The 15743-nt window shown below is 45.7% G+C and overlaps 2 protein-coding genes across 2 annotated transcripts in view; one reads left to right on the top strand and one right to left on the bottom strand.

Moving 5' to 3' along the window:
* The window catches only part of LOC147960144 (uncharacterized), a 43233-nt gene extending 36325 nt beyond the window's left edge, over positions 1-6908 (bottom strand). The window contains exons 1-3 of the mRNA XM_087533178.1: positions 6531-6908; positions 5798-6074; positions 5573-5715 (exon numbers count right to left, since the gene is read on the bottom strand). Of these exons, the coding sequence (XP_087389304.1) occupies positions 5573-5715; positions 5798-6074; positions 6531-6908 (798 nt within the window). The remainder of the gene's footprint in view (positions 1-5572; positions 5716-5797; positions 6075-6530) is intronic.
* A 4627-nt stretch (positions 6909-11535) lies between these two features.
* On the top strand, positions 11536-15354 carry LOC125523829 (uncharacterized). The gene is made up of 3 exons (XM_048688897.2): positions 11536-12001; positions 14564-14972; positions 15065-15354. The coding sequence occupies exons 1-2, from the start codon at positions 11704-11706 to the stop codon at positions 14944-14946; spliced, it is 681 nt and encodes a 226-aa protein (XP_048544854.1). The 5' UTR covers positions 11536-11703; the 3' UTR covers positions 14947-14972; positions 15065-15354.
* The last annotated feature ends 389 nt before the right edge of the window (positions 15355-15743 follow it).

The following is a 15743-nucleotide window of genomic DNA, read 5'->3' as shown; positions in this document are numbered from 1 at the left end:
CTCAGATCACGGATCCAATCCACATCATTGCTACTAACATCTTTCAACACAATTTTCTCTAGGAACATATCAAAATAAACACAGGGAAGCAACAATGCGAGCTATTGATCTACAACATGATTTGCAAAATACTACCAGGACTAAGTTCATGATAAATTTAAGTTCAATTAATCATATTACTTAAGAACTCCCACTTAGATAGACATCCCTCTAATCCTCTAAGTGATCACGTGATCCAAATCAACTAAACCATGCCCGATCATCACGTGAGATGGAGTAGTTTCATTGGTGAACATCACTATGTTGATCATATTTACTATATGATTCACGCTCGACCTTTCGGTCTCCGTGTTCCGAGGCCATATCTGTATATGCTTGGCTCGTCAAGTATAACCTGAGTATTCCGCGTGTGCAACTATTTTGCACCCGTTGTATTTGAACGTAGATCCTATCACACCCGATCATCACGTGGTGTCTCAGCACGAAGAACTTTCGCAACGGTGCATACTCAGGGAGAACACTTCTTGATAATTAGTGAGAGATCATCTTATAATGCTACCGTCAATCAAAGCAAGATAAGATGCATAAAAGATAAACATCACATGCAATCAATATAAGTGATATGATATGGCCATCATCATCTTGTGCTTGTGATCTCCATCTTCGAAGCACCGTCGTGATCACCATCGTCACCGGCGCGACACCTTGATCACCATCGTAGCATCGTTGTCGTCTCGCCAATCTTATGCTTCCACGACTATCGCTACCGCTTAGTGATAAAGTAAAGCATTACAGCGCGATTGCATTGCATACAATAAAGCGACAACCATATGGCTCCTGCCAGTTGCCGATAACTTGGTTACAAAACATGATCATCTCATACAATAAAATTTAGCATCATGTCTTGACCATATCACATCACAACATACCCTGCAAAAACAAGTTAGACGTCCTCTACTTTGTTGTTGCAAGTTTTACGTGGCTGCTACGGGTTTAAGCAAGAACCAATCTTACCTACGCATCAAAACCACAACGATAGTTTGTCAAGTTGGTGCTGTTTTAACCTTCGCAAGGACCGGGTGTAGCCACACTCGGTTCAACTAAAGTTGGAGAAACTGTCACCCGCTAGCCACCTTTGTGCAAAGCACGTTGGGAGAACCGGTCTCGCTTAAGCGTACGCGTAATGTCGGTCCGGGCTGCTTCGTCCAACAATACCGCCGAACCAAAGTATGACATGCTGGTAAACAGTATGACTTATATCGCCCACAACTCACTTGTGTTCTACTCATGCATATAACATCAACACATAAAACCTAGGCTCGGATTCCACTGTTGGGTAACGTAGTAATTTCAAAAAAATTCCTACGCACACACAAGATCATGGTGATGCATAGCAATGAGAGGGGAGAGTGTGATCTACGTACCCTTGTAGACCGACAGCGGAAGCGTTAGCACGACGCGGTTGATGTAGTCCAACAGAGGTATTGAAGCTAACCCGGAGAAAATTAAGGCAATCACATCCCTGGCCAGACCAGCGTGCATCAATGACGTTCAACGGCTGGCGGGTCGGGTCGCTGCTCTGAGCCGGTTCATAAGCCGGTTAGGGGAGAAGGCGATGCCTTTGTATGAGATGATGAAAAAGATGGATGACTTTGTCTGGAGTGAAGCTGCAAATTCTGCCTTTGAGGATCTGAAGAAATAGCTTGCTGAGCCACCGGTTCTTGCTGCTCCAATTGAGAAAGAGTCGTTATTGTTATATGTAGCTGCTAACTCACGAGCTGTTAGTGTGACCATTGTGGTGGAACGCAAGGAGGCCGGGAAGGAGCATCCGGTCCAATGGCCGGTTTACTACGTCAGTGAGGTGTTGATTGAATCTAAACAAAGATATCCACATTGACAGAAGCTCATGTATGGGGTGTTCATGGCAAGCCGGAAGCTCAAACATTACTTTCAGGGTCACCCAATCACTGTGGTTAGCTCTGCTCCTTTGGGAGACATCATTCAAAATAGAGAAGCTACTGGACGAGTCGCCAAGTGGGCCATTGAACTTGGGTCTCATGGGTTGAAGTATGTGCCACGTACTGCGATCAAATCTCAAGCACTGGTTGACTTTATTAATGACTGGACAGAGATGCAGATGCCAGAGGAGAAACCAGACAACACATATTGGACGATTCACTTTGATGGGTCCAGAAAGTTGGAAGGCTCGGGGGCTGGAGTTGTGTTAACTTCCCCTCGAGGTGACAATTTTGTTATGTGTTGCGATTGATGTTTCCTTGTACTAACAACGCGGCAGAATATGAAGCCTTGCTCCATAGTCTTCGAATGGCTAAAGAAATGAGTCTGAGCCGGTTCCGGTGCCTTGGCGATTCAGATTTGGTGGCTCAACAGGTGTCAGGCAAGTGGGATTCCAAGGATCCTCTCATGGCGGCTTATCACCGTGAAGTCGACGCTGTTGCAGGACATTTTAAAGGTTATCAAGTGGAACACATTGACCGTAGAAAGAATGAAGCGGCCGATGCCTTAAGCCGGTTGGGATCTCAGCGTAAGCCGGTGCCACCTAACACCTTTTTGGTGTTTTGCATAACCCGTCTGTTAAGTTACCTACAGAGGAAGATTTGGCCGTTCCTGACCCGGAGGCACAGTTGGTGGCGGATCTTCACGTCATCCCAGATTGGACAGTACCGTTCTTGGCTTACATGACCCGGGGCGAGTTGTAAGAGGATGAAACCCTGGCCCGGCAGATAACCCGGCGGTCCAAGTCAATGACGATTTCTGACGGAGAGTTATACCATCGCAGCGTCACTGGAGCGTTTCAGCGGTGTGTTTCTCCTGAAGAAGGCCAAGAAATACTTCGTGAGATCCATGAAGGGGATTATGGTCATCACGCCAGGTCAAAATCTCTTGTGGCAAAAGCTTTTCGTCATGGTTTTTACTGGTTGACGGCTCACGCTGATGTAGAGGATCTGGTCAGTAGATGTGATGGATGTCAAAAATTTGCACGGCGAGCGCATGTGCCGGCTCAGGAATTGTGGATGATTCCAATCACTTGGCCGTTTGTAGTATGGGGGCTTGACATGGTTGGACCTTTCAAAAGGTCCAAGGATAAAAAGACACATCTTCTAGTGGTAGTTGACAACTTCACAAAATGGGTGGAGGCAGGGCCAGTGAGTAAGTGTGATGCAGCCATGGCGATTCAGTTCATGAAAAAGGTGATTTTTCGCTTTGGTTTTCCACACAGCATTATCACTGACAATGGCACTAATTTGTCCCAAGGGGCTATGGAGGAGTTTTTTCAAAGAGAGCACATCCGGCCGGATGTTTCTTCTGTAGCCCACCCTCAATCTAATGGGCAGGCTAGAGAGCAAATCAGGAAATCTTAAAAGGTCTCAAACCCCGGCTCATGGTTCCCTTACAACGGACGCCGGGTTGCTGGGTAGAGGAGTTACCCTCGGTGCTGTGGAGCATCAACACCACTCCTAACAGGTCCACATGTTATACACCCTTCTTCATGGTTTATGGAGCAGAAGCGGTGCTGCCTAGTGACATCCGTCATGACTCGCCTCATGTGGCGGCTTATGTTGAAGCTAATAACGAACAAGCCAGACAGGATGCACTTGATTTGTTAGATGAGGAGAGAGACTTAGCAGCGGCTCGATCAGCAATTTATCAACAGGACCTGCGCCATTATCACAGCCGCCTGGTTAAGTCCAGGACTTTTCAAGAAGGTGACCTGGTGCTCCAGTCATCCAGGATCTGTCAGATCCGCACAAGCTATCCCCGCCTTGGGAAGGACCCTTTGTGGTCAGCAAGAACTTAAACAACAGGTCATATTACCTCATTGACGTTCGAGAGCACAAAGACTCACGTAAGTCGGAGGAGGAGACCCGTCAGCCGTGGAACATTGATCAACTTCGGCCATACTACACCTGAGCCACCAGCTCTCGTCATGTACATACTTTGACGTTGTATATACTATGATAAGTAATAAAGCAGGACCTCTGTCCTTTTTCCTCTTCAAAGGTCATATATGTTTACTATTTTTCATGACTATTAAGGAGCTGATCATATCTGAATTTAGCTTAACCTTTCTGGTCCGGCTTATGATCGTATTCGAATCTAGTTGTAAACCTCATGATCACTCGGGGGCTTCCTGTTCAAACATAGGTCATATTCGAATCAAAGAGAACATAGCTGTCGTAACCCTCTTGATCGGCTCAATGCCAAACTCACTAGGGGGCTTCTTGATCGTATCCGAATCATAGCTTAACCCCTTTTGGGTCCGACTTGGATCGTATTCAAATCAGGGTCGTTAAAAACCTCTCAAGGTCATTTGGGGGCTTCCTGTTCAAACACAGGTCGTATTCGAACCAAAGAGAACATAGCTGTCGGTACCCTCTTGATCGGCGCAACGTCAAAGCCACTGGGGGCTATATGATCGTATTCAAATCTTAGCTTAACCTCTTTGGTCCGGTTTACTAGTCGTATTCAAATCAGAAACCCCCCCCCCCCACACACACACACACTTTTAGTTACAAAGTTAATTTATATTGTTTGAAATCTGCTATTTGTCTTGCTGGTCTTTGTTGTTTCAAATTGAAACGATCAGCATGTTTTTTTCACCGGCTTGATTATTTGACAATAAGCCACCAAGGTATGATAGTCATCAGGCGTACAGAAGCATTGACTTCTCAAAAGGACTGGATCATCAACCTTATCACCCGGGTCATATAAACCGGTGGCCCAGAGGTAAAAGATACAGGTATGACTGTTATTTATGAACAGTTGTTTCTGTGTTAATCAAAGGTTGTTTCAACCTTATTTATTTTCGCATCTGTTTCTGTTTCTTCTACTACGATAAACCATCGGTTATATACCAGGTGTTCTGACCTGTTCGGTGCTAAACCGCCAAGCCAGTTTTCTCTTTTTCTACAGGAAAAGAGCCGAAATATGATAGAGATAACCATAAATGTGACGCATATATTGACATCAGGAAGCAAAGAGCCACACACGACATCTTATGCACGATGGCATAGGCAAAATATGCAGTTGTTTCAAGCTAAATTTATTACAAGGCTTCAAAGAGCCCACAAGATGGTTATCACTCTACCCTCGCCGGTTCACCTCCTTCTGCTGATTGGAAGCTGGGTTTGGACCAGTCAAAACCATTCACGGTAATGAACTCTGCTTCTTCATCAATCAGGCCAGCCGGATCAACTTTCGGAGCAAACATATGTTGACGAACCGACGGGATTAGATCTGTCACCTTGTAAGAGGGAGTCGCCATCTTCTTATTCTCCAAATCAAAACCCGGCTGATATTTATCAATATTGGTTTCATCTCCAAGAACAGTAGCTTGAGGTCGAACTCCCCTCACGCAGGCAATGAAGTCATCTTGCTCAAATAGAGACCCGTCTTCCTTCACAGTCGGGTACCCCCTAGCTACATCCACCGGGCCTAGATCTGGCACCCAGGCTTTGGAGCGGCTCAGGGCAGTCAAAGCTCCGGCTCTGGCACGGGATCGCTTGACCTCTTGAAACCTGGCGGGTAAGATTGACAGTTTTTTCAAAACATCGCTCGGCCGATTGGGTCCTTGGTTGGCATGTGAGATGGTGGCAAGTGCTCGTTGAGCGCCAGTGTACAATTGCTCCACCAAGGTATAAACCGCCTTCAGTTTGGTCACACTGTCTTGGCTCAGATTTTTGCTGCGTGGACCTGCGAGTATTAAACTAAGGCTCAGCGGCGGCTCATATTTTGGGTCAAAAGAAGGTATAAAAGATCAGTACAGATGGCTTACCAAAGATGGCGGAAACCATTTGAGACACCCGGTTCTTTAAGTCGGCCAGCTCCATGGTAACCTCCTCAAGAGCCGCTTCAGCTTTTTCGGCGCGTTGTGTCAGCAGCGTCTTTTCTTCAGCCCAGGATTTCTTTTTGGCAGTCAAGCTGGTTTTCAATTTTTCCGTCTCAGCAAGACTCAATTGAAGTTTAGAATCAGCAGACTTGATTTCTGCCTCTTGATTCGCCAGCCGGGTCTTTGCATCAGTTAATTGGGAACCCAATTCAGATAGCGCGTTCTACAAAACATACACAGGTGTGTCAAGGCTTAAACTAAAGTTCAAGATTCAAGTCTCAAGTACTTTGCACTGTAATACCACTTGACACTTGGGGGCTAATGTCTGCCAAAACAATTTCTTATGACTCTAATATACTTCAAGTCCCAAGTACCTTACAAAATAACGGCACTTGGCACTTGGGGGCTAATGCATGATATTCAGAAAGTCTCTCAAGATTAAATCGGATTACAATATTTATTGGGACTGGCACAAGACAGTTATGAAATTAAGTACCGGCTCATTTATGATCAAGTGAACCGGCCCTTGGGGACTACAGGTGAAGTTTGCACTATTCTGTTGGACTTTTGAAAGACTTAAAGAGAAAGTATCCATCTATAGTATAAAGTCTCCAGATCATTCAGGATCATCATCTGAAGACTTGGGGGCTGGCAGAGTATAAGTAAACCGGAGAACAACCTCATATTTCAGCTGAAGTTGCTTGACCATCTCAATCTCTGACTCATGGCTGGAATGAACATGGCTGATATAGCCGGACAATATGTCACTAGCGTTCAGATGGCTGTAGTGAGAGATATCAAAACGCACTTTCTGTCTCTCCAGGGCTTCTTGTTTAGCGGTGTGTCGAGCTAACACGGTGGGAGTCCCCGGCTCAACAAAACGGCTTTCAGTGATCAGAACGTCATGGTCAGACGATGATGGCGGGTTGGCCGAGCTGGATGGTCCGGCAGTAGAGGGGTTAACAATGGTATCATCAGCTGACGACTCAGGAGGATCCAATTGAGCATTGGCAGCCAGGTCTTCTGGTGCTTCAGTTTGAGGGGGAGAAGTTGGCATGGCCGGTTCAAGTGCAAGAACTGACGGGTCTTCCGCCGGCTTAGTCACCTTGGCCTTCTTGGACTTGGCTTGACCACTAAGAAAGAGGTTATGAGACAGTTGGTACAAAGATGCAGTTTGAAAGACACGGAGGAAAAATGAATTCTTCCTTATCCAGGGGCAGTCTTGAAGGCTGGAAATTGAGTCTGAGATGAGTCGCCAGAAGAGCGAGAAACCTCCTGCAAAGGTAAAATAAAGTTAGTAATGCAAGAGAATAGACTCAATAATAAAAGCAGAAGATAAAGTCAAAAGAGACCTCATTCTAACGTTTTTTAGGAGTTTGTTGTACAATGGAAGGCGGTTCATCGTCGTTCCGGGCCTGAAGGCGGCTCTCATGTTGCTGTTTTTTCAAAAGAAAATGAGGGTCCAAGTAAGCTAAAGGGTGCGAAAACCTTACTTTCCAGGTTACCAGTCAAACTTTCTGTCTTGGCAAATGGGCTGAGTCGGAGGAAATAGTTACCTCTTCTTCTACGACCTGACTGGCCCCCGTGTCATCCTGGCAATAGTCAGTGTTAATAAGGTTATTAAAAAATTGGCCAAAGGAGTCAAGGGCTACCTCTGACTCAGAATCATCGTCAAGCTTCAACAGGTCCTCGGCAGTGCTCTTTTTCTTCTTGGACCTCCGGGTCGTCTTCTTGGCGGTTATGGTGGCGGCTCTGGCCTTCTTGGCGGCTTCATGATCATACTTGGCTTTCCAGAAGTCAGATTTGGCCTGTAAACAAGTAAAACAAGATGGAAGGGCAGGCAAGCATTTAAAACTACTGAGGAAAATACAAAGAGAAAGAGATCAGGAGTTTTTACCTCTAGCGCCGGGTTAAGTTTGCAGAAGGGGTTTAACCCAACTTTACTGCAGTCTTCATATTTGCCGTTCACCAGAAGGGTCAACATTGAAACAATATCTTCTTCAGTTAGTTGAACGGAGCTGTGACGAAGAGAGTCATCTGGACCTCCACCATATTCATACATCAATTTGGATCGGCGACTTAGAGGGATGACCCGCCACATGACCCAGCAACGAGTCAAATCAACTCCGGCTAAGCCGTTCCCCAGTAAGGCGTTAATCCTTTTAATTGATGGAATAAGCTTTTTGCGTTCGGCGGCAGTAAGCTTGTTAGGGAGCGCAAACTTGGAATCTAGACGATCCGCACGATAACCCGACAGTGGTTTCTCATTGGTTGCTGAAGTGTCTTGACAGTAGAACCAGGTCTGATTCCAGTCTTTGGGATGACTCGACAAGACTATTAGGGGGAAGACGACGCCCTGTCGGCACTGAATTGAGATGCCTCCAAGTTCCAAACTAGGGCCATTGGTACACTCGTTCCGGCGGTTCAGATAAAAATACTCTCTAAAGAGTTCCACAGTCGGTTCTTCTTGAAGGTACACCTCACAGAGAACTTGGAAGTTGCAGATATTAGATATGGAATTGGGCCCGAGATCTTGAGGGTGGAGTTTGAAAAAATGGAGAACATCTTTGAAGAACTTTGAGCCGGGTGGTGAAAAGCCTCGATTCATGTGGTCAGAAACGACAATGACTTCACCATCTTTGGGATTGGGTCGTTCCTCGTCCGGGTCAGGTGCACGGTAAGACATAACATTCTTCCCTGGCAAAAAACCTATGGTGAAGAATTCCTTCAGATTGTCCTCAGTTATTGTGGAAGGGACCCAGTTGCAGACGGTCAGAGCTTTTGACGGCATGATGATCAAAAGACGAACTGAAAAGAAAGTAACGTTCTGGTTCAATTCAATGGCGAAATTAACAGTTAAATGATGATGGTGCAAATAGGTAATGGCGGCTTAAGTAAGGGCTAATGTTATATAAGGGAAAAGTAAGCCGACGTCGTAAGCCGCCATGACTACAGACATTTGAAGGGAATCAGAGACAGAATTGGCTAAGTGTTGAAGCAAACAAGTTTCCTAAATTCTTGATATTATTCTGGATCAAAGGGTCGTTCAAAATGGAAAATATTCTAGACCTAAAAATCTAGCACAGATGAGTTCATGAGCTCTAATGAGGCCTTTGAACCAGAGAAAGGGATTTGTTGGTACCGAGGATGGGCACAAAACAACTACCGCATGAACACATGTTCTCTTTGGATCAAGAAGAAGCCGTAGTGGAAGAACTACAAGGAAACCGTGATGAACTATGAAGAACACGCAGAAACCTAGAAACCCTAATGCGGATCTGAGGAGCAGGAAGGTGAGCACTTACAACCACAGATCTTCTGCGGAGGTCGCCGCCGTTCTCTGGACCGATTCGGGTTGATGCAGCGGCCAAGGTCGACGGAGACAGAGGTGAAGCGCGACGACGGCGGAGCTCGAGCAGCGGGAGGGTTGCGAGAGGAAGAAGAAAAATAAGAGAGAAGAATGAGAAAGACCGGGGCGTGCCTATTTATAAGGGGATAAGCAAACAGGCGGGCACGGAAATCAAGGAAGACCCAAATAAAGACTATCCAACTAAACGGACGCCTCGATTCTCGGAAGACATTAAAAGATAAAGATCCGTTGAGGATGACGTCATAACAGTTTTTTGTGTTTTCAGAAGATGACGTCATGGCGGGTTATAGAATTTTTACAGAGATAGGAAGATGGATTTCATCTAAGTATTGAAGATTGACCAGGAACAAAGTTCAAAGTCAACCTGGGGCCTAATGTTGGGAATATAGCTACTAGGTAAGACCCGCCCGGGAGGGGCCGGGTCAACCCCAACGACGGGTTACAAAAGAAGCCCAATAGTATTCAAGGCTACAGTTTATTAAGACTTGTAGAAGGCTTAAGCCCAGGGGCGGCTTAAGGCCCAATAGTGTAAACCGCCGTATGTAAAGAAAGACTTGTAAAGAAAGGCATACAAAGAAGTCACCGAGCCGGACAAGTTTTGTAAACCGGCCGGGACTCTGTAGGCCGCCAGGCGTCAACCCGTGTATATAAGGGGACGACCCGGTGGCGGCTTAGGGCAAGAAACAAGAGATTGATAACCAAGCCGGCGGATTAGCCTCTTGGTGATCGAAACCCCAGCAATTCCAACACAACTAGACATAGGCTTTTACCTTCATCGTAAGGGGTCGAACTAGTATAAAACCTCTCGTGTCCTTTGTCCCGATTAACCCCTTTAAGCTTCCTAGTTGCGATGGCCCTACGACTAAGTCCTTTTGCTAGGACATCTGCCGTGACAATTCCACGACAGTGACCGAATGTTGTTCGGAGTCTTGGATGAGATCACTGACATGACGAGGAGTCTTAAAATGGTCGAGATGTAAAGATTGATATATAGGACGATGATATTCAGACACTAGAAGTGTTTCGGAGTGTACCGGGTAGTCATCGAAGTACCGGAGGGGATACCGGACACCCCGGAAGGTTAGTGGGCCTTTTGGGCCATTAGAGGGGAGCACACCAGCCCACAAGGGGCTGGCGCACCCCCATGGCAGCCGCCCAAGTGGGGAAAGGAAAGGGAGGAGGATTCGGCCTCCCCTTCCTTCCTCTCCCTCTTTCCTCCCCTCCTCCGACAAATATGGCAGGAGGGAGGGGGGCAAGGGCAGGAGCCCAAGTAGGATTCAAACCTACTTGGGGCGCCCCTTGGCCTCTCCCCTCTCCCTCCCACCTACATATATGTGGGAGGGGGGCGCCTAGCACACCCAGAACAATTGCTTAGCCGTGTGCGGCGCCCCTTCACCGTTTACACCCTCGATCATATTTTCGTAGTGCTTAGGCGAAGCCCTCCGGAGATCACTTCATCATCACCGTCATCACGCCGTCGTGCTACCGGAACTCATCCACTACCTCGCCGTTTTGCTGGATCAAGGAGGCGGAGGACGTCACCGAGTTGAACGTGTGCAGAAGCGGAGGTGTCGTACGTTCGGTACTTGATCGGTTGGAGCGCTAAGAAGTTCGACTACATCAACCGCGTTGTTAAACGCTTCCGCTTACGGTCTACGAGGGTACGTAGACACACTCTCCCCTTTCATTGCTATGCATCTTCATGAATAGATCTTGCGTGTGTGTAGATTTTTTTTTTGTTTTCCATGCAACGTTTTCCAACGTATATGTATTGTGCTTTGTATGAATCTAGTGTTTGTCTGGCTTGGCAAACTTTTTTGACTTTTGGTCGTGTACATGTGAATGCAAAAGCTAGGGAAACTCTTTGCGTTGGGCTGCAACCGCCTTAATTCGGCAAGAAAATAAGATCTACCATTATCACAGGAATATAGAATGAACCAGGCAAACTAATAGCACCATCGAAATTGAAGGAGTAAAACCAAAATGTGAATGAGAAGAAGAAAAAAAAGACAAAATTCTCTGGAATCAGCAAACAAGGAATAAAGTCATCTTTACATGAAAAATCCTTGGGGGTGCCAAATAAAATCCCACTACAATTTTGGCTTTTGTGAGACGCGGAAAATGTGATAGCACACATGGATGGACCGTGGGCAAGAAAAGATGATGTCACACACTATATACACTAATAATGTCAAAAGATGGAGCAAACGGTCCAAGCAAGCCGCGTAGGTGCCAAAACCCTTCCAACACGGCGTCCGTGACCATAGCAAAGGACTCTATCCTTCTCCCCTTGCGCCTCCGGTGTTCCAAATTCCAAATTCCAAAACCCACCCCCGAGGCGAGGAAAGGCACCGCACCCTCCTCGCGATACAAAAGGCGCAGAGAGAAAGTGAGGAGCGGCCCCCGTACCGCATCCCACCACCCCGGCCCGAACCCCTGCACGCCGCAACCGCCCGCCCGCCCGCCTGCCTGCCCGGCTGCGATGATCCAGCTCCTCTTCACCTTGCTGGGCGCGGAGGCGGGCGTGGCGGCCGTCCTGCTCTTCAAGACGCCGCTGCGGAAGCTGGCGATGCTCGCGCTCGACCGCCTCAAGCGCGGCCGGGCCCCCGTCATGGTGCGCACCGTCGCCGCCACCGTCCTCGTCGTCCTCGCCTCCAGCCTCCACAGCATGGCCAAGATCCACGGCCACGCCGGCGCCGGCGAGCTCGACGCGCCCGGCGCGCTCAGCCCCACCGACCAGGTCCTCCTCGCCCGCCACCTCCTCGAGGCCTCCCTCATGGGTACGTGTGCCTGCCTAGGGGACCGACCGGTCCCCTCTTCTTGTCTATTTTCCTCGCTTTGATTCGGTCGATCGTCCAGATGTCCCCGGTTTCTTGAATTTAGACGAGCACGTATGGCTTGATTTCGCTCTAGCGCATCGCAACATTCCGTTGATTTTAGTCTGATGATGAGTTGTTCAATCATGCTATGAAAGGTTAATAAGTACTAATTTATTAGCTGCATTTGTCTAAGATTCCGGTGTAATCTTAGTAGTACGATTTAATGATATATGGTATGGAGCAAAAGATTTCCTCATAGTACCTTACTTTATGCTCAGTATCTGTAGTTTAATGTTATAGAGTAAAACCCATTATATCTTACTTCATGCTCCGTACCTGTAATGTAATTTTCTGATTACTGTTCAATTGAGTTATAGATATAGTGTCTGCAGTAAAATTGTTTATCGCATAATTAGAAGTAGGAAGGTAGGGTGTCTTTTACCCAGATGGGTTAACCTTTTGGGGTTCGCCATTTGCCCCCCTTTCAAGTTAACTGTCTTATTTCTCTGCTATAATTTATGTACTAGACATTATAGTATTCATAAATTCACTCGGTGGTCTTGAAACCAATGTCATATTTACAAAATTATTTTGTTCCACTTCTCAAACTATTATGCTCTGACTTGTTAAGATGTACTGGGAACTTTGTATGGCCTAAGTATTCAAGAAAGTGAGGCAACTTATCAGCTGTGATAATATTTCTTATCATACCCTTGTTTAATAAGCCATTGATGATTCTGTTTAGGAAGTAGGATCGTACATAGGACAAAGCTTATGCTGCTCAGGCCGTTTGTGTTATATGCATACTATTTGCTGTTTGTGCTATATCCCTACTATTTTATGGGTATATTTAGGAGCGTTCTCATACAACCTGTGATTTTTATGCAGTGTTCAGTTTGGCCTGAAATCTTTTGTGATTACCCTGATAGCAAATGCAAAAACAAATTATGGCATCTATTATACCTGATGTATTGACATTTATGCTATTTTGGTTTTTTGGGTGCTTTGCCTTTTTCATATATTAAATCCTTGGAAAAAATTCACATTATTTGATTTATTTTCATCAACTATTCTTCTTGTTCCAAGTGACTTGATCTTTTGCCAGAGGTGATGAATGACACAGCTTTCGCTTTGCTCTTGAAAGTTGTTCTGTTCTGGTACACCCATCTCATTATTTGGATGATGGGGTCCCTAGAGTTGGGGGGCTAATTTGACCGGCCTAATTCGTACTATGATTCTTAAAGATTCAGACGTGAGTTGATTAGATCATGCAACACCCAACCACTGAAGTTATATCTAGGAGACACGGACCTCAACATCATTAAGTGGAAGTTTTATAGGACGACTTTCCTCTTATACTTGTCCTGTATCTGATATTTGTGTTTGCTCCGGGACAGTTCATTGGTGGAGTGGGATCTTGATCACTCCTATTCAAGCATTTATTGTCAGTTTCTCTATTAGTTTTTGCAATTCCAATTTTTTGCCTTCATTAGCTATTTAGTCCTGAAACTAACAAACTTGTGTACATTTAAGAAGTCGTAAAAACATTACAATAACATTTTTTAATAAGTAGGTTGTTCAAGATAAAAACATGGGGAGGATTTGCTCTTTTATCATATTAAAACCTTCTACATACAGTAGAAGCGACCAGGTGAGATACCAGAATTCTGATGCTGACAGGAGTTGAATCCTGATCAGCAGGAATCTGCTACTGCGATCCTGGGTTATTGCTCAGTTGTCCTCTTTTTCATTCTTTTAATAGTGAGAGTGTAGTCCCCGCTAAAAAAAGAGTGTAGTCCAGTCCAGGGGGCGGGCCAGGATCAGTGGGCTGAACTGGGCCAGAGTGTGCTCTCTCCAGGATTCGGTATTTTTTGGGCCAAACATTGCACATCTCTCTGCTGTACTTGGGCTGGGCCGGGGCTATATTTGTGATGTTATCTTTTGTTGCCTGTGGCGTTGCCAAAACACCTTGTTATGGCCCAACTTTTATGTGGTTGATCTTATGTTTGTTATATTATTTTTCTTTATTATTTTTGAACAAGTCTTTCATTCTTTTCAATCTTTTGAGGTTTCTTACAGTGAAAATAGACTTTTATATTCTGTCAACAGCCAAGTAAGCCAGTGGATCGGTTGCTTCAGAAAAATTATCCATAATTTTTAATCCTCAAAAAGGGATTTCTCTTGACTTCCCTCTTTGTGATTCATCTTGGTTTGATGTAACACAGCAGCATGTTTCTGGATGCATATGACATTCTTGTATTAAATTACAGAGTAACATCTTTTTATGTTCATGTGGATTTTAGTGTCCAAATTCAGGGATTTTCTCAGAATGCTGTTCCACCTGAGGTCTTTAGCACATTAGTGTTTTGTTTAGCCATTGGTAGTTTCGTGATAAAAATATCATTTATAATGTGATATATTGTTTTGTTGGAGAGAGTTTAGTCCGTGTCTGGTTCTAAGTCGAGTCGAATCTACATTTTGGTCCGAGTCACACAGTATTAACCCACTTCTTACTTGTTTCAGGATACATTTTATTCCTTGCTCTCGTCATTGACCGGCTACACAGCTACATCAGAGAGATGCGAGGGCTGAAGAAGAACCTGGAGGCTGTGTCGAAGCAGAACAAGACCTTAGAAGAAGCAAAATCTGGAAGGTCCGACGAGAGCAAGCCACACCACAACGACATTGCTTCGCTGAACGAGGAGATCAAGAAGCTGAAGCGGCAACTGAAAGAAAAGGCGGAGGAGGCCAAGGATGCAGAGGCCAAAGCACTAGCTGCCCAGACGCAGTCTGAAGGTCTTGCGCGCAAATATGACCGCCTGCTGGAGGACAACAAGCATCTCCATGACCAGCTGCAGTCAGGAGACATCCCGCTGTCGCGTTCGGATGGCAAGAAGAATGCCTAAGTTGTGGTTGGTCCTCATCAAGCTAGGTAAACCTACATTTTGTCCATGACATAGTCATCATAGTGTAAGTTTGGATGACAGGTCAATTCTTACTCTTTTTTGCTGTGCTGTCTACCAGTCGGAAACTCCTGCAAGCCTGAAGACAGTTGCGAGATGAAAATGACGTCGGTTACTGATAATCAGCCATCGGAGTAGTACCATCTTTACATAAATGTTCTGGTACTGTGTACCAGAACGCAAAAATATCACTCAACCTCTTACAGCCAGGTTAGCCGAGACTATGCGAAGATGCTCGCCTGTAAACATCTGATGGTGTTCGACTGAATGTTCTTAGTCTGATCAAAGTCGTAGTTAGAACATGAGAGGTATTCATATCTCGACAAATCTGGCTGCTGGTTGTCTTCGCCATCGACTTACTTGTCCAAACATAGAGAAGCCGTCATTGAACTCTGGTTACCCTTTCATAAATTTCGACAAAACTTGGACAACAAATAACTTGTCTATAACAGTAGCGGGTAAGCCTGAATCCTGGCAACGATATGCTGGTGGCAGGTTCTACCATTTCAATCATTAATCAGTTCCGAAGCGTAATTTGATATAATGGGACGGAGTCATTAGCGGAACAAAGTTAGATATACGTGCACACCGCGTATGTTAGACGGAAATCTCTCATCAAAGGTGCATGGATCACTACGACGACGTACCACGGTACCAGCAATGAGACGAGACTTCATGCCATGGCGCATCACGGCCGGTCACGACAAGATCTCATCGCACACACGCCAAGATCTGTAGCC

This window comes from Triticum urartu, chromosome 7A (assembly GCF_056163025.1).
Source record: "Triticum urartu cultivar PI428250 chromosome 7A, HENAU_Tu73, whole genome shotgun sequence".
NCBI lineage: Eukaryota > Viridiplantae > Streptophyta > Magnoliopsida > Poales > Poaceae > Triticum > Triticum urartu.
This window is presented reverse-complemented; position numbering and strand designations above follow the sequence as displayed.